The sequence below is a fragment of the Melospiza georgiana genome, chromosome 4, assembly GCF_028018845.1.
Source record: "Melospiza georgiana isolate bMelGeo1 chromosome 4, bMelGeo1.pri, whole genome shotgun sequence".
Classification (NCBI taxonomy): domain Eukaryota; kingdom Metazoa; phylum Chordata; class Aves; order Passeriformes; family Passerellidae; genus Melospiza; species Melospiza georgiana.
In genome coordinates this window covers 68,098,282-68,123,549 of record NC_080433.1, presented here as the reverse complement: position 1 = coordinate 68,123,549, position 25,268 = coordinate 68,098,282, and the positions used below count along the sequence as shown (strand labels likewise).

Below are 25,268 nucleotides of genomic sequence, written 5' to 3'. Positions count from 1 at the left end.
CCTTATCCTCTACAAGCCTCCTGCACCCCCTGCTTCCCCACTTCTCAGCCTAAGATGCTCCACACCCTGTGCCTGGATCATCACTTTCAAACATATTGAGCACCTAGGTGGGGCAGCTTTAACAGGGCTCTCCTCAACTGCTATTGCTGCACCTTCCTGCTCCAGACACAACAATGTTTGGATGTGCAGAAATGTGTAACACAGAAACCAAACACTGACATGTTTATCCTTATGGCAGGTTGGTTTCTTGGTAGGATATTTTTTTTTTTGTTTGTTTCTTGGAATGTAACCCAAATCCCTCTCTAAAAGAAATTAGAAAATCAAAACAATCATGAGATCCCCATGTAGCCTCCTCTGACAAACCATCTTGGTGGTCTTTAAAAACAGTACCACTTTGAAGAAATCATGGACGAAATACAGTCAGTAGCCATGAATGTGTTCACCTCCTTCACAAATAAACTGTTAAACATTAATTCAGAAACACAATTTCCATTCAGTTGACTAACAGAATGATATCCTACTGTAAGAATTTTCAGAGGTTATTTTCCATCATCATTATCTAGGCTTGGGGTTCAACTTTCAGTTTCTAAATGCTTATTTTCTTCCAAGTGACAAGACTCTTGAACTCCTGCCTGAGTGCAAGCCACAAAAAAACTGTGTGCCCCTGTTTTTAGGCTGGCTCATCACCAGCCAGAGCCTGAGTTACAGTTCCCAGTGGCAGAATGCAGCCTATTCAAACAACATGATTAATTTAGCTAAAAAGAAAACCACAAGCAGAGAGAAATGGATTAAATAACAACAAAACCCTACATACATATGGTCTTATCTGAGACTTGCCTTGTTAACATTCCCCTTTTTTCAGCCAGAGGGAGAAGCACTTGCTGGTGCTGCCCGAGTGCAAGTGCTGCCTCTGACACTATAACCTGAATCCTTCCCCCTCTCCAACACAACCCAAGGCTGAATTCAGGTATTGTTCCTCCTGTTACAAAGCAACTGAAAGAAAGCCACTGCCAGGTTCCCAGAAAGCTGAGGAAAAGCTTAACTGCATTTAACCCTTTGGGCTCCCTGGAACCAGCCACACAACATCCTTTGGTGCCAGGGACCCACACAGAACCCACAGCTCCTGTGTTCTTTGTGGCCATTAAAAGCTGCACTTGAGAATGCCACAGGCAAAAAAGCAGGGAAAAGGTGCTACTAAAGCAAAGAGTTTCCTTTTCAGTGTGATCAGGTGTTATATTCTCCTGTAAAGATCTAATGGGAAGACTAGAAATGTAAAAATTATATTAACAACTATTCACTTTCTATTTTTATCCTTCAGCAAATAAATGTATTCAACTTCACAAATTTGTTCTGTGGGTTCTCTGTAAGTGTTGAATCCAATAAGCTAATGAACTGATGAGAAGGCTGCTGTGCCCAAAAATACACTGTCAATTCATTTATATGACAATTGTTCACAATAAATGCACACTGCTATGTTTCTTTTGCTCTGAATGGGAAGTAAAGGTATCAGTATATATGCAATGTTTGTGGATGTCCAATGTACCACAGCTGCAACTTGATACTTAGAGGCAAGAAAAAACTAGAACAATGAGAGAAAAATATCTCAAATGCTGATGAAAGTGACCGGCAAATATTATTTAACCAAGGAAGAAAAAGACTGATGACTTACACTGGATCCACTAAATATCTGACATAATCAAAGATTCCAGTGACACATATAAGTCAGCTACTCAGTAAAGAAGCAGTCCAGATATCAAGATTAATCACAGCTGCTTTTTTATCCAAAGTATTTAGTCTGACACGTTAAATTCAACAAAAATTAAAGAATTTCAGAAAAAGTTGGCCTTTTTCAATACAGATGGATACTCAAAGGTTTGCTTGCCTTCTACATTTTAAGGCTCAGTTTTATATATATATATATATATATATATATATATATATACATATATATACACACACACATACATATATAATTTATTAAGTGTTGTCACTTGATATTACATCCTCTCTCCTTGAACTTCTACAGTAGATTATCACAAAATAACGAAGACAACACCTGCACATCTTTTCAAGTTAGAAAAAGTCATTTTACAAACGTCTCCATTTTTAAGCAGTGAGCGACCCGAAGATGCCTGATCAGTGACTGCAGCTACAAAGCACCCCCAGATTAAGGATGTGTCTTGCATGTGTGCACATGGTCATGTGTCTGGAGAGGAGGGCAAGTTCCAATACTGATCCAGAACAGCCTTCATTTGTTCTAACATCATGACAAAACAAATAAACATAAGACAAACAACAAAACTCCCAAAATCAACAACAAAAAATCCTCCAAAATTAAAAAAAAAGGGCAAAACTTCATGCCCATTTCAAATTCCTGCCTGTTCCTTTTAGAACATATTAGGATTTAACATCAAAACGAACAGCTTTTCTCTTACTACCTCACCTAATCCAGTTAAAAGTATTATGAAGGTGACAGTGATTGACAGTTACATGATGACACACTTGTCACACATCACATCTGCCAATACTTACTCTTCTCCTCATTCATGCAGGTTGGTTTTTTTTTTTCCTCCAAAAGAATATAGTATTTATTAGGTCAACATTTCCTAATTCACCATACATGAAAAATCATTTAACTAGCTTTTTAACATTTGGTTGTAAAATAAGAGTTAATAATTTTTAAACAAATTAAACTGCTCTTTGTCAGTACTTTTATTCATATGAAAATGACCTTAAGCAAACCTATCATCTGATGCAACAGATAGTCTATATGGATTGCACTTTTATAGGTAACACAGATAAGAGTATTGTTCTGCTCATGAGGCAGAGGGAGTTAAATCATAAAATATTCAGTTTTAATTAAGATTATTGTATCAAAGGCAAGGCTTAATGCAGAATTGAAGTAAGGATCAAGGTTAATGCCTATTCTAAAGCAAATTTACATAAATTATGTTTCAGTAGTATACCATGAGTCCTATTTTGTTAATTTATACCATGGTGAGACCATCAAAATTAAAGATAGAAAATATCTATTAAGTCATCTTCACTCTCCTCCCACCAATGCAAAATTCTTTCCCCTTCTTTTAAGTTTATATCTGAATGCTTTGTCTACTGTCATTTGCAATAGCTCAAGCAGTGGGGCATTGCACTAAAACTTCAGGGGAGACTATCACACACTTTACCATCTCCAAAAGAAGGCTTTTTTTAAAGTATTCAAAGCTAAAAAAGCTCATCTTATTTCATTACTCCTACTTAGACCTTTTTTGAACTCTCCTAAATGAATCCTTTCTTGGCACTTGAAGACTATAAATACCTTCAGACATTTTCATCATCCCCTGGTAGTTATTTAGCCAAATTAGTGTAGGGATCATCTCTCTTCATCTGAACATCACCAAGCACACAGATAGCTATAAGTAATAATTACATGTGTTCATTTCCTTTAATCTTTCTTCACAAGTCATTCCCTTCTAGCCTTTAATTTTTGCCAGTCTTCATGCCTACATCTTCTTTTAAGTGTTACTGCTTTTTAATTATTTTCCTTTCTCTGAACAGCTTTATTCGAGGTCATATCCACTTATGCATGCCAGCTTGCATTTACCACTTTATATTGACTTTTCACTGATGTGTGTAGGTTTTTCTGTTTGGTTTGTTTGTTTGTTTTAATAAAACATCAGACTCAAATTTCTTCTCTGTTCATGTCAAACTATCACAGAAAAAAAATGAAATTACGTGGACAAGCATTTCTGCTATTAAAATACAATATAAGTGCCTAATAAATTGTTTACATTACTCATTTTTATGTTTGGGTCTTTATCCAGGTTTTAGGCACCCTCTATTTTGGGCAATCAGTCTGAAGCACCTTTGAGTTTTGCAGTACAGTTAATTAACCTTTTTTCTTCACATTTGTCTTTTTTAGTATCTGCATAAATACTTTCAGTCACAAGAAAATGACATGAATATTTCAAGCATTACTTTTTATCTCCTGTCACACTGATGACTCCCTATCCTGTTTGCTATCTTTCTTCCTCATCACTCTAACACAACGAGCTATCCCCTGTGCCCCAGCACAATGTAAAGTTACAAAAGCTTCACCTGAGCCAGATGGAGACCACAAACTGCACTGGAGTCTGGTTCACTCTAGGGAATTCCAGATGCTGAGTAGAATTAAAATTTGGGCTATTTTTGAAATGGGAGAGGAGAAGAAGATATTGGTTTGAATGTTTATCTAATCATGGATAAAAGTAGGTTTCTTTACTGCTATGGAGATTCTGCCATGTCAAATCTCCACCTGTACCTTTTAATTTCTCCCAGTCATCAAGAGATGCTCTGGTTCTGGTGACAACTGCATGGAAAACATGTTAAATCAACTGGTCAAACAGCATTCCACAGGCTAGTCCCACAAAATGCCTACTACAAGGTTAAAACCAGCAAGGTGTCAATGATTTATCTAGGAGGGAAGGGAAAAGGCAGGCTCAGGACAGGATGACCAGCAGACCAGCCTCCTGTGCAACAGCTCCAGCCACCATGTGCTCCCTGTTAGCCATCTTTCCCCCTTTACCTCCACTGGAAGCCCATCACATTTTGTGACAGAAGCTGTTCATCTAAACAGAAAGCTTCTCTATGTCAAAAGCTCATTTGTGAGAGCTAAGTACTAGGATGAACAGGAACTCTCTGTCACTATTAACTAAGAGGCAGCCAGCTCAAAACAAAAGGTAGATATTTCAGGCTATAATTAAAAAGCAATGCAGAGATTTTGTGCCACTGATGCCTCTGCTATACCTGTTCAGTGAATCAGAACAGATTACTTCAGGCTCCCAGTCTTCTAGACTGTCAGTCTAGCATCTTTCACAAGCACTACAGTCACACCAATTATTAAAAAGCTTTTCTCTACACCATCAGTGTCATACATCCATTAGAGGCCATTCCACACTAGAAGATATCTGTTGCAAAAAGTCTTCCTAGGCCATATGCTAGTAATAAATAAAAAAGGCTGAAAAAGATCATTTTATAACAACAATCTTCAGTTTTCTTGTCATGTCTGTGTGGTAATCTCTTGAGTCAATCTGTTTACTGTCTGTATCTACTACACCAGGGTTTGTGGGTTTTGTATACAATTCATTACTTTCTCTTCTGACTTTGTCTTCCATATTTCTTGCACAGATATCTAGAACATGAACACCCACTAGTTCATTCTATGTAGGTCACAGATGGTCAACAACACATCCAGCACTCTTCAATTATTAAAATAGACAAACCTGGATCTTCATATTCTCTAGCTATGCCTTTCAAAAAATATCCCAGCTACCACATCTCCTATGTTTTTTCAAACTGATTACTAACCAGAGTCTGAATTCAAAACTTTTCAAAGACACAGATATATTGCCTGTATATTCTGTTTCTCATAGTGGAATGCTTTACAATGTTCTCAATAGGATGATGAAGCTCCCACAGTTCATTTGTATTCTACTTCAGGAAACATTTATGGAAGGTGAGCAGCCAGGAAAAAGAAGTATGTAAAACCATGCACACAGAAAGATATCTCTCAATATTCTCTGAGAACTGCTATGGAGACTAGACTCAGGTCCTGTTAGAAATGGCAACATACATAAATTTAATCACATTCATGAATAACGACTAATTAGAAAACAAGAGAATAACCTAAAAATAGTTTGAAAGTACATAATTTTTGAAACTGAGATTTTTGTCTGTTTATCTGGGGTTTGGTTTTGCGTTGTTGTTCATGTTTGTTTTCTTTTTTTTAAACACCTTTCTCTACATGGGTAACAGCAGGGTAATGAATGTTCATCTGAATGAAGTTAAAGTTGCACCATCACATGTTAGAGAAATACACCTACAGAGCAGCACTTGCTCATCTGAACTAGATCTGTCTTCAAACATTTCAATTTTAGTTTCAGTTCAACTGTGCCAAAAATCCACACTGAATGTCAGTATGGAATCTCAATTTTTAAATTTTACCTCTGAAGCACTTCCTGAAATTTAAATAACTTCTAAGTCTTTCATTTTTTTTGGTAAATCTTCTATGACTTGCACTTGCAGAGTTTATATCTCACCTCTTTTGATTTCATACTTCACAAAACAAAGACAGAAGATCCCTTCCTGACATATTCAGCATTCTCACATTGAAAAATATCACTTTCAGAGCAGTTTCCAGAAGACACTGAGCTAGTCTATAGTTGCTGTAAGTGAAATACAGTTCAAAGCTGTAGGGTTCAGACTGCAAGTTCAAGAATATAAAATGACAGGTCATCATCACAGAATTCTGCAAAACAAGTTTCTATCAGAAAGAGATGAGTTTCAGCACCTTGTCCTTAGGAATAAGTCAAAAGCAGTCCAGCAGAAAAAGGATGAGAAGGCCAACACCAGCCAGCCATGCAATGCAGTCCTGGGCAGGCTCTGCCCAAGTACTCACTGCAGAGTGACAGCCCAACTTAATTTGCAGGAAGAATGAGTGGGAAGGTGTACAAATCAATCACTGCCCCCAGCCTGCAAACATTTTGACAAGGAATATGACATCCAAGCAGGGATATTTGATGGTGGCTTTTCCATTTGTTTTGTAAGAAAGCCAGAATAATGACTGAGAAAACACTTCTTAGTCCTTCAGGAAAGAAAAGCTTCACACAGCTATAATGTAAATGCTTGCATCTGAGGCTGTCTTGATTCCATTTCTAGAGGATGGAGGAGTCAGTGCATCAGGACACAGTTCACTGAAACCTAGTACAGATTTAAAACTTTTCTCTAACAGAGTGGGTTTAGATGCTCATGTCTGCATCAGGGTGCATGTCTGTTTCTCTCCATTAACTGGAAAAGCACACTGACTACCTCTATGTACTTTTACTGTTCAGACACATACATAGGTAGACCCAATCTTGCCTAAAATAATCACATTTCTAGTATCATCCACCCTCCTCCATCTAACATGAGAAATTTAATCATACAGTGGCAAGGACAGAAACTTTTTGCAGCACCTATGCAACTTCAGATACACAGAACCATTTTCACCCATAATAATCATCACTGTCATCATCATCATCATCAGAACAGCTTTTCCAAGTCTAAGCTACTGTAGGATTTGTCTCACCTTGTTTTGTCATTCTCCGTATTTTAAATGAATGATATTTGCAACATTTACTAAGAATATAAACTTTCCCTAAATGAGATTTACTTACACCGTGCTATCAATTTTCCACATTGCTCCCCCCAAATATTTTCCAGTTATTATTTCCATAGATGGAGAAGAGAGATTATGTAAATTCCTAACTATTCCTCATCTACCAAGAGGCATTCTTTTGTGAATAAGCTTCATATTCTGAAATCCTCTCTTTCAATGCAGCTGCTTCTTTTTTCCAAGATACTGTGGCAAGCCCCACTATCTGCTATCAAATGAACACAGCCAGCAGCAAAGGGTCTTTAGGGGAGGAGGGGTGTCAAGCACAAAGTCAGTAGCTAGAACTGACTGCAGCTGGCAGGGCAGAAACGGTACAAGCATTCACCAAAGTGATCCAACATATTCTTTAATGCACCATTTTGCTACCTTATGCTCTAACATTGTTCATGGGCACAGTCTCAGGACTTTTCAACCTCATTAGGAAATGGAAGCTAAAGACAGAACGGTACAGATACAATTCTACAAATTTAATTTCACATGTGATACAGCAAAATAATTTGAATTGAAGTGACAGGTGAGGTGTAAATACCTAAGGAGAACAAACTGTAGGTAGGGAGATGTGAGAGTGCATTAGGAAGGGGCAGGATGACATGGGACAATATAATAAGCAGTCCAAGGAGCACATCAATAAAAAGAGTGCAACACTCCAGCCAACCCTTCAACCAGTGATTCTGAACCATCTTTCTTGCTACTACTGAAATTGCAATTGCATCCATTAATGTATGTGCAGCGAAGTAAAATATATTAAATAAGCAAAGGATTGTCAAATGAAGATCTTGACAAGATATCTGCATCCCTACAACTCACTGATGTGAACACCAAGGAGCTGGTAAAGCTGTTTTGGCTGAAAGACAATGACAGCAAAAAGTACAGCAGGTAAAATTGGCCTTCAGTAGCCTTTCAGCTGGAATTAGACTTTAGTTCCAGCTACCAGGAATGTGAAGAAACAGGGCATGCAATGTAACTATTTAATCTCCAGTTAGTTCTAGTTTTGAAATTGCATTTCAAATAACCAGATTCTACACAAATGCTCAATAAGGAAATGGTTCTTTGTCCCAAACAGATCATACTCCAAATGGTGAGAGAAAACAGTCAAATCACCTCTACGAAAGAGAGAATTTATAAAAGAGTATTAATGATGTCACCTGGGGGCTTGAAAGGTTCTTTTTAGTATTTAATCATATCTTTCTAGGCATATCAGCTTAAAACAAGAGATTTGAGAGAGAACTAATGAATTCTATCTTAATGCTCTAATTTGCTTTATCTCAGTATTGTGTCCTATCTTATTTCCATGAATAGCTGGTGATTCTGAAATAGACTTTCTGCATACACTAAATGGTTAAAGCAAAGTGATTAAAAAACTTATAATATACAGGCTGTTTTTAGATATATATGTTATCAAGAGAGGTTGTGCAGTACTTGCTTAATTAATCTTTGCTGTCTTAACACATGAACCAGATGTACTATTATGTTCTTTGTTCTTCCCTAAAGAGGGGATGAGCTGATTATTTATCTCCAAACAATAGGAGTTCATGTACCACAGTAAAGAATTTTTTTTAATTGGGGAGGCAATCACTAACAAGCCTCAGCTGCAACTGCTTGATGTAAACACAGCACAAATTCGTTCCTGGAGTATTAAACGATGTTCCTACCAGTAAGTGCATGAAACCAATTTCTAAGTAAGTGTGTAGAGAAAGAGATGGAAAGGAAAGAGTCTGGAAGGAGGAAAACTCTATTTTGTCTTTCATGTATTCATATTTACTTCTTTGATACACTAACACATTTTCATAGATAAGTTAAGATTGGAAGCTTCAAATACTGTTTACAAATAATGTGCTGAGGGAACAGAAGTTAAAGAAACTGTTGGTTGATACAACACATTCCCTATATTATATAGCATGCAATCTAAGACATGTGAAAGGCACAAGGGAATATATAATATGTTCACAGGGCCACAAGAATACTTTGTGAAAGCTATTAACAGATTATATACTGAAATTAAAGTCATTTATACGCTAAATTTAAAGTAAATCAAAAAAGTAAAATTTAATCGTAAATACATTTCACAAAGCCTTAAACACAGCTACTTCCTGGTCAGCAAATTCTTAGGGACATGCTACACAAATAAAAAAACTAAGATCAAAAAGCAAGGAAGTTTAGAAATCAGTAAACTGTTCTAGATAAGATATTTAGGAATTCACTTTATCTTCCTGATAAACTTAATCTCATCTGAAGTCCTCACTCCCCATTCCCTCTCAATAGTCTATCCCTTGTCATAACCCAAATTTCTTCCATAAAACTAGTTTCCAATAATTCACAATGATTTGTCTTTTAAAATACACTGTTTTCAAGCCATAGAGTAAGGTTTGAAACCTATAAGCTCCTCACAGAAATAAGGTAAGTTTTCTACTTTAAATTACTGTAAAGAAAAAACTCATATAAAATAGAATAGGATTTGATTAACAAAGTTTCCTAAGAAATCATAAAGCTGTATTATCAATATACCTCCAAAAATGAGAATAAGATCAAAACAACATTATAGGTAAAACACTATTAGTTTTTCTAAAATATCTTTTCTGCATCAATTAAAATTAGAAGGAATCACGCATATCAGTCTCTTCACAATTTTAATTAGAAAGTAGTACTTGAAGTAAGAATACTTTTATTTTTTTTCACAGCTATGCTCAGAGTTGGAAAAAAATAGAGTCAGCTATTTGGTTAAAAGTAACGTTTTCTCCTTTCTTTTTGCTTAACAGCAGGCTCTCTCAAGCTGCCATAGTCAGTGCTAAAGTGCTAACTATGTCACCATGCTGTGCATCACATTAAGTTCCCATTTCAGCTCATGAATTTCTGCCAGATTAGTCCAGTAACCAGTAACAGAAAATGAGAAAATGGGAGTTATTTATTACCTCTTATCACCATCTTCCCAAACCTACAGAAAATCAACAGAGTACTGAGATCAATACAATTCAGTACAATGAGATCAATAGATTACTACACTTTCTAACCAATAGGCAGATCCAGGAAAATAAAGTCTGTCAGATGCATAATATACCTATAAAAGGATACAGGATCAAACACAGTTAGGTTCAAATACAACAGTAAGAATATAAAATTGTCTAAAAAAAAAAAAAAAAACAACCACAGCTACAAACTGACAGCTGCTAAAAAAGATGTTCTAACAATACAAAAATAATCTTTTAGGTAAGGGCAACCATGAAGTCACAGGATCAAAAGGTTGTACTACAAACCCACTTGGACAATAAACATGTGGGGATATACAGGTTATGTATGAATGTTGTGTGAGACATAGGATGTTACAGCAGACTAACAGATATTTTGTGCTGGCAAGATGTGCCTTAGTTATCTTCACTGCACTCTGAAAGAGGAGGGGAAATTTATTTAGACCAGTAATGAGAATGAGATAAGCCCAGAGTCTACGGTTTATATTTGCTCATTCCTGTCACTGGAAAGCTCTAAAGATCTTCTGACTGACCAGACAGAGAGAAATACAGTAATTCTAAATAGTTCTCATGAAAAAAAAAAAAAACAAAATTAAAACATAAGCTTTTAAGACCTTTTTCCATATAGTTCATTTTTTTGTAAAAATAAATGCTTCCCCCTGCATGGTAGTAAAGAAGGATCACTCCGGAGATGACACCTCCTGTGGTCAGAATGGATTAAGCTGTGCAATTTTATGTACCTTCCTCTGAAGCAAGAGGACAGTGAAATGCAGTCATTTTCAGGTTAAATCAATAGGACAGAAGCAGAGGCTGATGACATCCTCTCTTGTAATTTTAGAACTCAAGAAGTGATAAAAATAGGGAAATACATGAGAATATATTTGCTTATATTCCAAAAACAAAATTCAAGAAAATCTACATACACAATCAACTCCAAGATAAATGTAACTTCTACAGTCATCTTCCTTCTGAATATTCACTACTTAATGATTCCACCTTTCAACAATGTATAAAATAATTATTCAAACATTTAGATATTTTTGTACACAACTGTTCAAGTCTCCCAAATCTCAGCAGCATCTAATGGATATATAAAGCAAAGGCACTCTCCACAATTAGATGTGTGATATGCTTCAATTTTGTCTTGAACCAATTTGCAATATTATCTATCAGATAGATAGAAAGGATTTTTTTAAAACATTCAACCAGACAACAAGAAATCTCCCTGCATTATGAACTTGGGTCATGAAGGTGTAAATGTTAAGTTCATTTGAGAACAGGATAGAAATATATTCTTCCAAAGTCACCTCCCACACTGAGGTAGCTAATGTCTGCTATGAATTTCTCAATTATTTCAGGTAAAATTTCAGCAATTCCTCTATCCATTTATCCAAAAATAGAACAAGCACAACACTTGTGGAATTTCAGAGTAATAGGAAAGCAAAGGAAGGTGGTTTAATAGAATCAGCAGGAACTTTCATTTTTCCAGCATTTCATTTATTTTTAAAAAATTAAAAATTAATCTACTTACTGACATATAACATCTTGTACTGACAGTACAAGAATATGCTCTGCATTTCTTGCATACTCTAAAATAAAAATGGCTCCACTTATCTTTGTTCTTCTTCATAATAAGGCCTCTTAGGGAACAGTAGAGAACAACATACATTTTAAACCAGACCTTTTTCTGTAGAAATTCACCCACCTGCTCACTTTTTAAATGGAGAGTATTCTATTAGTCTTAAATAATAGTGTTAAAACCAGATGCAAAATGTTCCTATGAGCAGTCCCTCCAACAGCAAGGAAAGCTGGAACACAATACAGCTGATCTAGCAAAAAATGAGTAATCCTTATTCAGTCAAGAGTTGTCAAATGTGGAATGAAAACCTTCTTATTTTTAAACATTAATACAATCAGAGCTTGCAGAAGCGATTAAGAGTGCTTTCCATTTGAAAAAAACCTGTTAAGTTGACAATACTCACAGAATTGAGTCACAGAACTAGAGAATCACAGAATCAAATTCCTCTTTATCAAATTGCTACATCAAGAGAACCTAACGTAATGCAGTAACAGAGTTAGAACTAAAATCAGAATGTGGATATTTGGTGTCCAGAAAGGTTGTGACATACAGAGGCCAAAATACAAATCAAGTAAGTAGAGAACAAAATCAGGCATCTTTCCAATCTTGCAACTGAAATTTTACCATGGCTGTCAATTTACAAATAAAGGGCAGTTTAAACATTAAATTATCATCTGAAAAAGAAAGACATAAAGCATACTTCCAACACAACAGGACAAAGAAATTTTGCAGGTAAATTGCCTCATACTGGTGCAGTTTGTATAAAGAATATTAGATATTCCCTATTCTATTCATGTAAGGCAGACAAGAAAGCAAGAAAATAGAAAACAAATCTCTTCAAAATCTTACATCCCAAGAAAGGGCACTTTTTTTCCTCTCTTAATTACAGAAAACTATATTCCTCTGGCTCCCTCCAGCTGAAATTATGTTATGTACATCAGTGGTTTGTGTGCTTCTCATAGACCCAGATCATATTGGGGTCTTTGAGAAACACACAAACCACTGAACACACTACTCAATTTACTGAGTAGGCACACTACTGCATTTATTTTAACTTCAGATGAAAAGTTCTTACTCTTTGGATGACAATTTGCAACGCTGTTTATCTTTACAACAGATTGAAAAATTTTAGGTTTGTTAACCTTCATTCCAAATTCTTACACATTTACAACTAGCTAGTTCTATAAATTTGTGATGCTGTTAAGAAAATTCAAATGGCTTTCTTAGATCCAGCATCAAGGAGATAAGAAGTGTCTAATAAATGAAATACAGACTATGTGTAAGAAACCTGATGTGTCTCCATATACTCATAAACACCCTTCCTAGAAATCTCTGATTGCAAATGCACTAGAGTCAGAAGTAAATCCTAACTATAGAACTATCTGAAAATATTTGCCAAATATAAAGAGTATATAAAATATTTGCCAAATATAGTAAACTATAGAACTATCTGAAAATATTTGCCAAACCTGGGATGACCTAATTTGAGGGCATTAAAGTGAAAATGTAAACAAAACCGAAGTTACTGATTAGTTACCTCTTTGGTAATTTTCAGCTATTATATACTCTGTGAAGTTATCCTAGGTGTTTTTCCAAATATTCAGGGATGTACTACCAGAAATAAAATATGCAAAAGTATGCAAGATAAAGGGCTTTGTTCCATTTTACCTTAGATAACATCATAGCTCAAAACTACAAGTAGATCTAATCAATCCTCTTTATGAAAAGCTATTTCACAAGAAAGCAAAAGCAAGATAAAATGCCTAGAAAATGAAAAATGGCCAGGAGAACTGAATTGACTTGAAGCAATTACTGAATGACTTTGGTAGAGGAAAAAACATTGGTTAATTTTGGCTTGTAAACCATAACAACAACATCTACTTCCTCACTGACTGTGATATGAACAGCCCCTACCCTCTTCAATGTAAAATGACCTCATTTAAATTAAATTGGTGCTGATAATTCTTGACCAATGCTGTGTGCATAAATTCATTTGTGTCCTATACTAAGGCACATTTTTATGAAGAGCATTATGTTGTATTTCTGTCTATTTTCTGTGGGAAACCTAAAATGAAACACTACTCTTATACAAACTAGGACTGAATACTCTCAGAACCTTTGCAGAATGCACTTTCAGCAAGCTTTACAAAGTTTCTTTGTATCCCTCCATTCTGCTGTAATTGCCCTTGGACACAATGAATATTTCTGCACACTGGATCCATATGGAGACACAAATAATACTCCTGGTTGATCCTGCTGTACCAAGCAAGGAAACTCTAAGGCTTCTGTTGTTGTAGGATGCAGACTGCACACCCAGAGTCACACAGCTTTCAGCATTGTGTGAAAGTGCACTTTCATCCTTTCACCATTTTCTCCGTATTTTACCTTTTAAAACTCTTCAGCCCCATACTCAGCCATAGACCATCAACTGTGCAAGTTCTGTCTCAGCACAGAATGTACTGTGACTGCAATATCATCTTCAATCTGTTAAATTATTACACAAAATTGTGCCTGAAGACAAACGTTTTAAGAACTCATCCTCTCAAATGCCTCCAGAAATCAATAGTTCTCTAAATTCCATCTTCTTGGTTTAAAAAATAAGCAAAAAAACTTCAATTCAGTAACCTGTTAAACTAATACACAATGTGCTAAAAAAAATAGTATTGTGACAAATTAATAAGAAAAACAGTGAATTTTCTGGATAAAAATGAACACTGGGAATATCTCAAACGAATACAAACAATTCATGTACGTACTGAGATGAAGATGCTATAATTAAAACCTCCAAACCTTCCATTAACTTTGTCTCAAAAAAACCTTACTGGATGTGTGCAAAGTTTGATTAAAAAGAGCACAAACCCAAGAGAAATTACAACTTTTAAGGGAGCAACTAAAAAATTACCATTTGCAGAAGTGGAAAATTGCTTCCCTTAACACCCTCTGCTATTCTTTTGTACTAGTTAGTGAGGAAGACCAAAATACTGTAAAATACTGTTATATAAGTGAGAAAGTTAAAAAATGAATGGGCCCAATTCTATCTCCTGTAACCTACTTACAGCAAGAAGATACAGCAGAAGTTTTTTAGTTTTGTGTTGGTTGCAAAGATCACACTTGCAAAACAAACATGCTAACACTTGATTTGAAAAAAGGTATGAGACCATTTTAAAGACTATGATATTTAAAGGCAGAAGATTAAGATTCAAATTTTAAGTTGAAAATCTATTTAGAAAAACTAAACATTTTCAATAAAACCTACCATTAAGAGGAAAAATGAAATTTTGCTGCTCATTAGCACAGAAGTTTCACTTTTGAAAAGCTAATAACCAAAATTTTCATGTGAATAGAAAGTATACAGAAAAACAAGAAGCAATAAGAAATACCACAAAATCAGCAAGTGACAGATCTTAAAGCAGCTGCCAGTCCTTCTTGAATCTTGACTGTGATTGTTGACCAACTTTAAAGCTAAGGCATGCTATTTTCTGATAGTACATGAGGAGAATTAATATATATTTGTTTCATGTACAGCCCTTGAGTTTACAAATTAAAAAGCACATAAAATTAATCATGAGTCAGTTAAGAAGCCAAATATTTGACATAAACATTTTAAATTTCTGTATAATTTTATTATTATTTCCATGCTGATCACGCAAACAAAATATTTAAGATTGTGTTATTTAACAGTAAAATGTATCAGTACTGACAAGGATAAGCCAGGTCCTAAATATTTTCTTTGAAAAATATATTTACAGAATAACCAATAAAAAAAAATCACTGAAATACAAATTGTTTTCAACTATTCAAGAAAGAAAAGCAATTAAATATTATGCCTAATTTAAACTACTTTCCAAACCTATTTTAAATTCTGTTGCATTTTTTATTATTTTGCAGTGGACACTTCAATATTTTAAATTAAAATTTAATGTAAAAATCGCTTTATAACTAAAAATACTCTTAAATAATTTATAAAATTGAATTATTGTGTAAACATATTTTATTTCAAGTTCTTTGTCCTAATGTGGTTAAGATTATATACAATTTTTTAATATCAGTATAGCTTAATCTCCAGATATTCAGAAAATAAAGAATTACTATCAACTATTCTTTGATAACACTGCCATCTAGTGCAAACTCTAAATCAGAACAAAGCATTTCATTGAACTTGTAAATTCTGTAATTTAGCCTAAGGTGGAACTATAATATGTACAAATTGTGGCTTCAGTACTACTTAACTGTACATTGGAATACTGACTTTTGTTCTCTTACCTGGAATAACTGTAAAATATGCAGCTACACTAATTTTGAAAATATACTGTAAAATACTGTTATATAATACATTCACATTTAGTGTGTATCAAAATGCTTTTGATAGCCAAAAATAAGAGAATACACAACTAACATCCTAAAAAATAAACACTTATGTTCCAAGAATTTTACATGAATGCATAAAATAAACTGAAATATTACCTGGTTAAATTTGATAGCTAACAGGGAAAGGTGGGAAATATTTCAGTAAGCAAATTACAGCTGGAAAGAAGGAAGAAATTGAGAATTTCTAAGGTGGAAATGACATCCAAGAATCAAACTGATAGTAGAAAATCATCTTTACTTACCCAGAATTGGTCAATATACACTTGACAAACCCAGAGGTCTTGAGAAACCACTGGATTTACTTAATTCCACTCACTTCTACAGCTATGCTGCCATCTAGTGAAACAGGATACTCCCTCTTCTCTGCAAGACTTACATTTTGTCCAAATGGAGAACAGCAGGTTCATGTACCACAGCAAACACTGCTCACCTGTAAGCACCTTATTCCCTCTGCTGCTTCTTCACAACTACATTTTTGTAGCAATGTGTGCAACAATGTGACTAATTCTGGCTATGGGACAGCGAACATTTAAACACCTAACCAGAAATGCAAACAGGCTTACAGATTTCAGGGAGAAACCAAGGAACTGATCAGTACAGACCACAGCCCAGGACCAGGGAAAAGTTACCTATTAGCAGATTTCAGACTATTAGATAAAGTACTGGATTCACAGCTACTAATAGAGATAAATATTACTCTGAACCTTAGATTTAAATCACCTGCTGTGGTTGTTTTTTCATTTCATTTAATTAGAATTCTGACTTAAAAAACAGTTAAAACTTGGTGAATTCCAGACACTAAAAAGCAAATAAAAAAGTAAGTACACACTCACCTGGGAAAATATATTTGCAGTTGGAGCAACTCTGTTGTCCACAATACTATATAATATTGCTAACAATCTGTCCAGGGGAAATGGCTTTGGCCCAAGTAGGTGATTGCTGGTCTGCAACAAAAACAACACTTTTTCACCCATTTCTTAATTCCCTGGAGTACTACATGATGTTATTCCTTTGGCCTCTAGGGAGGCACTATGATTCAGTAGTGTTTCATACAGCCTACTTACACATAATGGAATACACTGAATACATGTTTATTGATCAAGATATAGAAAGATCTATTTAACGTGGCAAGTGTTCAAATTGCAGAATAAAAAGGAACATTTCTGAGCAGTAACAGAGGATCTCATGCCAAATTTCCTGTCAGTAGATTTATACATTTACTTTTGTTTAATGACCCTGCCCAGTTTAAGGAATGAAGAGGAACGGTTATGTTTTTTTATGGCATTCAAAGAATCACAGAATGGCTTGTGTTGGTAGGGAGCTTAAAGATTTCTTCCAAAGAAGGAGAACAAAACTGGTCAGAGTATTCCAGAGGCAAGGCAAAGAGTGTGGGTAACACTCACAGTGCACACACCTCCCACAGGTTCAGCTGGTTAAAACAAAGAGTTCAGATGCCTGAGCCCAAGGCAACTGTGTTATCAGAACAGCAGATTTGCTCAGCCTCACATCTACAGAGCTCTTGTGCATCATGCACACCCCACACCTCAGCTGACACCCATGGCCATTTCAGGCATTATGGATTATTGTATGTAGTAGCATTGCATTCACTTCAATTCAAAGAAATACCAAGTCCTGATTGTTCAATGCTAAGCATTTTCAAAAGAACCAATTCTGCAAAAAGGAAATGTACAGTTTATAAGGCAGAACTGGGCAGTACTCCAACTCAGGGAGTATAGTTAGGACTACAGAGATTTATGACCCACACTTCCAAAAGTTCTTACAAGGGAAATACTTGTTTTATTTTAAGTTTGTGTTTAATTCTCTCTACTTTGACATCCAGTTTCCTTTTTTGTAGAGTACATTGATTTATTCTTACTAGCAGAGCAGCCAAGATTAAATAGGATTTTCAACAGAAAGTTTGTTTCAAAATGCTTCTGGGAAAGAACATCTCAAATATACCACCAGCACCTCTGTGGCATTAGCCATCAGTAAGACACAACCACTCATTTCTTCAGCAAAATCAAATGTTATTTCCAACACATGTTTTAAGTTTTCAAATCCAGGAGGTGTCCCCAAAGCTACCTCTTGGCTAACAAAGCAAGCAGTGTGAAAAATCATGGAAACACATGGCCAAAAATAGATTCACCAGGAAGATCTCTCACTTATCACTGGAAAAGCATCATTCCAGGCCAACCATGCAAAGAAACCAAGCAAATGCTGCTTTTATCAGCAACAGGGCAATTAATAGAATAGTAAGTCAGTTTCTTCCCCCAATTCACAAGATTGATTTTTTTCTAGTAAAAAAACCCCACAGCCTCTGGACTGACACAATTGTGAATCACAAAATAGATTTTTAGTCTTGCTATTTCTAAAGTTTTAAGGAAGGATTTATTTCATCCAATGTCAGCTTCCTGCCAAGCAGGTACAGACAGCCCCACCAGTTTCTGCAGCTCCAAGTACAGCCAGTAGAAATCTAATCAGTACAATTTGTGGTGCAATTCATCTGCCTGAACACAGAACCTGCTTCAGTAAGAGCCAAATCACAGCCCTCACTCCAATGACTGCATTGACTGACTCTGCATGGGCTATAAACTGCTTTAGATGCAGGCACCCACTAGAGTTAGGTGAATCTGATCTGTAAATCAGTCTTCAGACAAGCTTCTCTGGGCAAAGGTATATTGCCATAAACTGTCACACCAATTGAAGCAAATGAGTCTATTTATAACACCACATCTGTAATTGTTTATCCCTATATTTCAATTTCCCCCATTATAGAAATCTTTGTATAAAAATTCTTTAAAGAATATAAAAATATTTTTGAGAGAAATGCTGATTCTTGGCAGCTCCACTTATTATGTCCTTTAACTAGCTTTATTAAACACACTTTGCTGCACACAAAAATATGGCTATAGGAGAAAATTTTGTTACAGTTTTAATAAAATGTTTGTATCTCACAGAAATTTGTAGCATACAAAACAAGTGCACCAAAAATTGTTACTTCTGCAGTTCTGATGTTTCTACAGTAATCAATAACACAAAATGTAATACAAACCCACAAGTACAGTGGAAAGAAAATACTTGCTGCCAAGCTCAGCTTAGGAGGATAAAATACATACCTTCTCATGCTTCTTCATGAAGTTGGTCTTTCTAATTTTCCCATGATGCTGCAAACAACAGACAAGAGCAAAGATAATTAAAATAGTTAATAAATAATGTGTACACTACAAATAGTAGTATGTTACTGTAGGTCAACTTCTTTATTACATTTCCAGTATTTGTCTTTGATGTCACTACCAAACATTCTTACTAGAAGCCCTAAAATTACACTTGCCCAGCTTCTTGCTTCATCTTGCCCCAAGTGCTGCAAAGCCAAAACACAACATGCTAATATTTTTTGGTGAAATGGATAAGTTGTTTTTTTTTTTACTCAGGAACTGATGAGGTAGTAAAAACTGGTTGGTAATATGACTTCATGCTATCATCTTCCTCATAGCCTCAATCATCTAATAAAAAAGACAGATGATGACTATCATGATTTTAAAAATGTATCCCTGTATAAATCCACCAGAATTGTCACCTTTTATTGACCTTATTTCAGAATTTGGACGCTACAAAAGTTGGCAGAATGACAACCAGGAATTTAATCAATACAATACCAAGGTAGTTCAAGGTTCTTGAGCTAAATGACAAAAGGAAGGAATAGGGGAGGGTGAAGGGGTAGGGGTGGATGGTGAAGAAATGCAATGTAATTTAAAGCTGCACATTTTAAAAATTGTCTTTAAAAAGGAAGGACTATTGAAAGAAAATAGCCAAGTGCTCTTGGATCTCAACTAAAAATGTGAGGGCAAGATAAGGGCAGAAGTATAGTAAACAATGTTACAAATGAATGGATTAAAAAAAATAATCCAAGAGACATGAAGGATGAGGTGTAAGTGACGTAAAATGACTGAAGAGGTGCAATAGTTGTTAAACATAGTTAAGTACTATTTCTCAAAATATCACCTGATGAGTTCTTCCTTCTTCCACAGCCCTGAGAAGTATACCTTTATTAATATACCTTATAAGCATGCTCAATGAATCAGGGAAAAAAACTCAAATAAAGGAATTATTTTTTCATTTAAATGTTTAAAATCTTATACTTAGTATTTGTGGCCATCAATACTCAGCCACATCAAAATTATCTTAGTAAATGGGGCTTTACTTGAAAGACTTATGCAGAGCTAAACAGCAGAGAGGGCTTAGGTTCAATTCACATGATTTATCTGATTAGAAAAATTAGCTAATTCAGCTAATACATATCAAACACAATTAGAGACAGCAAAGCAATCATTTCATCATGCCTTTGAAAAATTGACTGCAGTGCTAACCATGACCTTTTAGAGAGGAAAGTGATCAAGCCTGAGGTTACACAGAATGCTTTGGATGGAGCACAACAAACTGGGATCTCCATATGGTATTTATGGTATCCTGTTTCTGTACAAACACAAAACCCCACGTAATTCAGAGCTAATTTTCATTTAGCTTTTAATACTGTTTCTCTAAGGACTTCCTAGGCAAATATTCCTATTCTTTCCTGTTTTAAAGAGTTCCAAACCAGCTTTGTTTTTTTCTCTCCATCTACTGCAAAGCTCTTGAATTTGCACATAACCAAAGGAATGGTGCCAACTATCACTTTCCTACTCTGCTGGGCTGTTAGCACTCCAGGCTGCCCCAAACTGTGACTTTATTTTAGCTGTAGTATAGCCTAGCATCTACAGAGTAGTGCACAGGAGCAACTCAGTGACCATCCTTTTGTTTGCATTCCTTTTGCTTCTTTCAGTCCTTAGTTGAATCACTCCAGAAGATACTTTTCTGTCATCTATTCTGAATCTCACTACAAACCTGATAAAAATCATATTCTACTTCCCCTGTTCACATCAGTCATAAAAATACTGAGCTTGAAACCCCCTCAAAAGTGTTGGTTTTGTTGGGCTTTGAGATGCAGCTATTTCTGAAGTTCAATTTTAGACCTGATGAAGGGCTAACTGATATGCAACACATGAAGGAAAATGACTTTTGCTTCACCAGTTCTTTGGAAAAAAATACCTGATAGAAATACCTTCCTGACCCCTGCTTCAAAAACCTTAGAAATTCATGTTTATTGTACAAAACTTTAATACAGTTCACGTGCAAGAGTGGAAACTCATGCAGAGATACTACAAAGGAGAAAGGAAAAAAACCTAAGCTGAAAAGGTTGTTCAGAGAACACAAGGAAGATGTGGCACTTTTTTGTACATGTTCTACAGACTTGACTCTTGCATGCTCTCCTGTTTCTGTGTAGAAACATTTCTTCAGCAAAAAAATCTCTAACAAAGAAAATGCTCCAGCCAAGTGCAAAGAACAAGGCTTGCCTATAAAGAAAATTTGCCTATCTACACTTACTACAAGTAACCCTTCACTCAGGAAAGGAGTCAATAGAAGGGAGAAACACCTATAGCTTTCAGTAAGATCATATCACAGTTTAAACTGAAAACATACTAACATTTCATCACTAGAAACTGCAGTAACTTCTCAAAATGTGTATCTATGATTTTTTTTGAAGAGGGAGTAATATTTTTACAAATTTGTCTTGCCCTCATTTTCTTTAATTGCTTACACGTATCCACCACAAATGCCATGTATTTATACACACAGGCATATATCAAATACATACTGTAATAGTTGGTAAAATGCATAGAAAGCCCAACTGCCTGATCACTTTTCTGATACCTGTCTTCCCACCTACATTTTGTCAAATAACCCAAAATGAGGCAATGAGGCAGGCTTGAGGAGCTTGAAGATCCTGGGTCAGGAAGAGGCATAAAACACCAACTCATGGCACCACAGCACTTGTCTGCAGTATGACCACAACTTAGCTCACAGGAAAAAAAGAAGAAAAAAAGAAGGAAAAACCCATCAACATGTACATAGCAAGAACTATCAGAAAATTATCTTTAGCCCAGGAGCTGGTAGTAACAATTAACACATCCATCCTAAAACATGCATTACCACCATTTCAACACAACACATACCAGCTAATGTAACCACACCTCCTGAAAAAGCAACTGCTTGTATGTTTCTGTTCCAAAAACTCAGAACTCCATAAAAAACCTAACAGAGTTATAAGTCATTTTATCTCATTAAAGGCCAAGGCAGTTTTGGTTTGTACCTTACTCTGAAATTTAAGTGTAGCTTATATCTAAGGACACTGTGGTCACTCCACTAAAATCTTGTCAAAACAAAGCTGTATCAACTCAGAAAAGCAAAGAACAGTTCTCATGCTATAACAGCTTTATGCATAATTTGACATGAAGAATTTGGATTTATTAGACATTTATATCACTCAGTGATCATCACCAATCACAGTATATGTTCTACAGTAAAGCTGCTCATCAAATCAAATGAAGTGCACACAGAAACAGAGCTCAAAACAAACAGCTGAAGAGTTTTATACCATGAAATTCAGTATGCAGGAATCCAGTTAACAGCACTAAGACATGAATTTTGTTACCTTAAGAAAGAATCTCTTATCTGTCCTAACAGGATTGTAGGAAGCAAGGTAAGCAGCTATTAGAAGAAATTTGGAGTAATAAGGCAGTTCCACATGGGTATGTGCAGAAAGTCCTATAAAATAAACAAACAGTTCATGAGTTAACCAAAACCCAGCCTGAACATCCACAGACTTCAAATTAAACATCCCTGCATTCATTTTCTTTTCCTTCTCTCCTGCTCTAGTGCCATAACTAAATAAATATGACTTTCTCAGCCCCATTATAACAGATGCAAACTCAGGGAAGGGCCAAGGAGCATGACACAAAGGTAACATTCTGCAACCTTTCAGACTCTCAGCAACTGCACTTGAAGCATCAGGGATTCATAAATCTTCTGGAAAAAAAAAATGTAAATAATTACAGGCTACTTTCTTTTAAGGGAATCCTCCTGACAAACAAGGCAGATGAAGTGATACTTTTATATACAACTGTAAGTTTTTTCAAGATTCAACCTTTAGGCTCCTCTAGACCATCAAACAGCTTGTCCAGGAACAAGGCTGGCACGGCGAAGAAAGCAGCAGTGCTGCACTCATCTGTGATAAATTATTTTTAGTCACTGTTCTATTTCCTACAGAAAATGTTTAAAAAATTTTAAACTTCAACCAGTTGACTCTGCCTCCTTGTATACATGTATACCTAATTAAGATTAAACACAGATATTAAAATCCACAAAAACTACAGTATAGTGAATACCTGCTTACCCCTCTTTTTGAGGGGAACTCAAAGTACTTTTACTTTGTAATTTTTATCCTTACAGTCTCTTGCTCTTGTTTTACATGCTTATGTATAAGTATCATCAAACCACCCTTCATCAGCTGGTTAATTACAGAAATTAAAGGGTCTCTCTTGTGCCCTCTGCTTACACTTTTTACTTCAACAGTTTCTTGTTCTGTGAAGCACCTGTGTCCTTATGCTTTAATCCACAAATATCAGCAAATAAAGACTAAAGAATTAAACATGTTAAAAATTATTATTTAGGATGCACAGTATAGGGAAAGGCATCCTAAATGACTGCTAATAATGATTTCCTCTCACATAAGCATAAAAGAACAGCAGTTTTAGTTTCACTCATAATTAAGAGATTCTCTTGTACTGCAGGCTATTTATAACATGCAACACCAAATAAACTCTTGCAGACAGACAATTTAGTTTAACACAAAAACATCTGGTTTTTCTCCATTCTTCTGGTCAGCCAATATTGCAGCACACACTGAACTATTTGATGATTTACACCTTTATTAGAGTTAGAATTTTATTTATTAGAACAACTTCTCAAGCATATTGCTATCGAACGCTGTTTTAACAACATGAAATTTTTGCCTACTACATACACTAATAAAAATGCATTTAAAATGAAGTTTTCCTTTATGGGGTTGTCAGGTGCAAAATATTTCATGATCATCTGGGAGAGTGTTTATTAAGGACACTTTGAATCAAACTCCTTTGGTCAAAAATGTTGAAAATTCACCAATCATAAACCAAACATAGGAAACAGTCTGATGATTGCATTTATCTCAAGGAATTGTCATGACAAATAGTATAAAAAATGGTCCCTAAACAAAAACTGGTCAAAAGACCATGACCAACTGACATCACCTGCAAAATGTTTCAGTATTCCTTCTAAATTGTAAATGAAGGCTGACAAATATATTAAGATTCAACTTTCCAGCCTGCCTAAAGTAAAAAACCAACAAAGGTCTACTTGTCCAAGGAAAGAACACAGAGAAAGAACACTTGCATTTCTGACACTTCTATTTGCAAGAAATCTGGACCAGGACAGGTGTTTTGTTTAGGAATGTGCTAATTTGGTGCAATGCACCAGGTACAACATTCTCTTCTCCCCACTTGGACAATTCTGCCAGTTGGCACACAGAGGTTTGACCACCAGGGCTCAGGCCATTCCTCACCCATTCTGACATATAAAATACTGATGTAAAGAAGACTGCTTTTACCTGCAAAGGATATTAGGAAAGGTTACTCCTAATACATATGATAGGGAAGAAACATTTCTTTTTAGAACACCTCAAAGAACAATAATTACCCTGAACTGTAAGTGAATACCAACAGGTAGATTTGTCTGTGTGGTTTCATTCACATGTTCTCAGGTGACAATGACCAAGTGGAAGCAAAAAGCACATTTCACATCATTTCACATCACACACCCCTCCACAGTTACTGTGTTTGATACCTTTCAGTTGCCCAGGCTCTCCACCATCATGCTGCAAACGCTCCCACTGTGAGCTGAAAGACAGACAATGCAAATACATAAAGATCTGCACAGTATTTGACAGTCTTTTAGAGAAAGCTACTTGCTTGATATATTCTAATTTTGTGACACTGGCTAGGATACAGCTAGTGAGAGAATAATTTAAAATACATGGTCTCACTGTCTCACGTGTAAATGCTAATAATCTGCAGACTATGCATTTGATTCAAAAAGCAAAAAATAATGTTAGATTAAGGCATAAGGGATCCAATTTGAAAATACCTATTTCCTCCCATCCAAATACCATGAGTAAGCAAACATCCACAGCGTTCCAAGTTTCAAGAATAATGCAGAACTGCATAAAAAGTAAAAACACCAACAGTTTTAATTCTTTTCA

General features: G+C 35.5%; 1 protein-coding gene across 1 annotated transcript in view; it reads right to left on the bottom strand.

The window, feature by feature from the left end:
- Positions 1-25,268, bottom strand: part of ORC5 (origin recognition complex subunit 5) — a 66,706-nt gene that overhangs the window by 24,005 nt on the left and 17,433 nt on the right. The window contains exons 11-14 of the mRNA XM_058023219.1: positions 24,854-24,906; positions 22,626-22,738; positions 19,213-19,260; positions 16,930-17,040 (exon numbers count right to left, since the gene is read on the bottom strand). Coding sequence (XP_057879202.1) covers positions 16,930-17,040; positions 19,213-19,260; positions 22,626-22,738; positions 24,854-24,906 — 325 coding nt within the window. The remainder of the gene's footprint in view (positions 1-16,929; positions 17,041-19,212; positions 19,261-22,625; positions 22,739-24,853; positions 24,907-25,268) is intronic.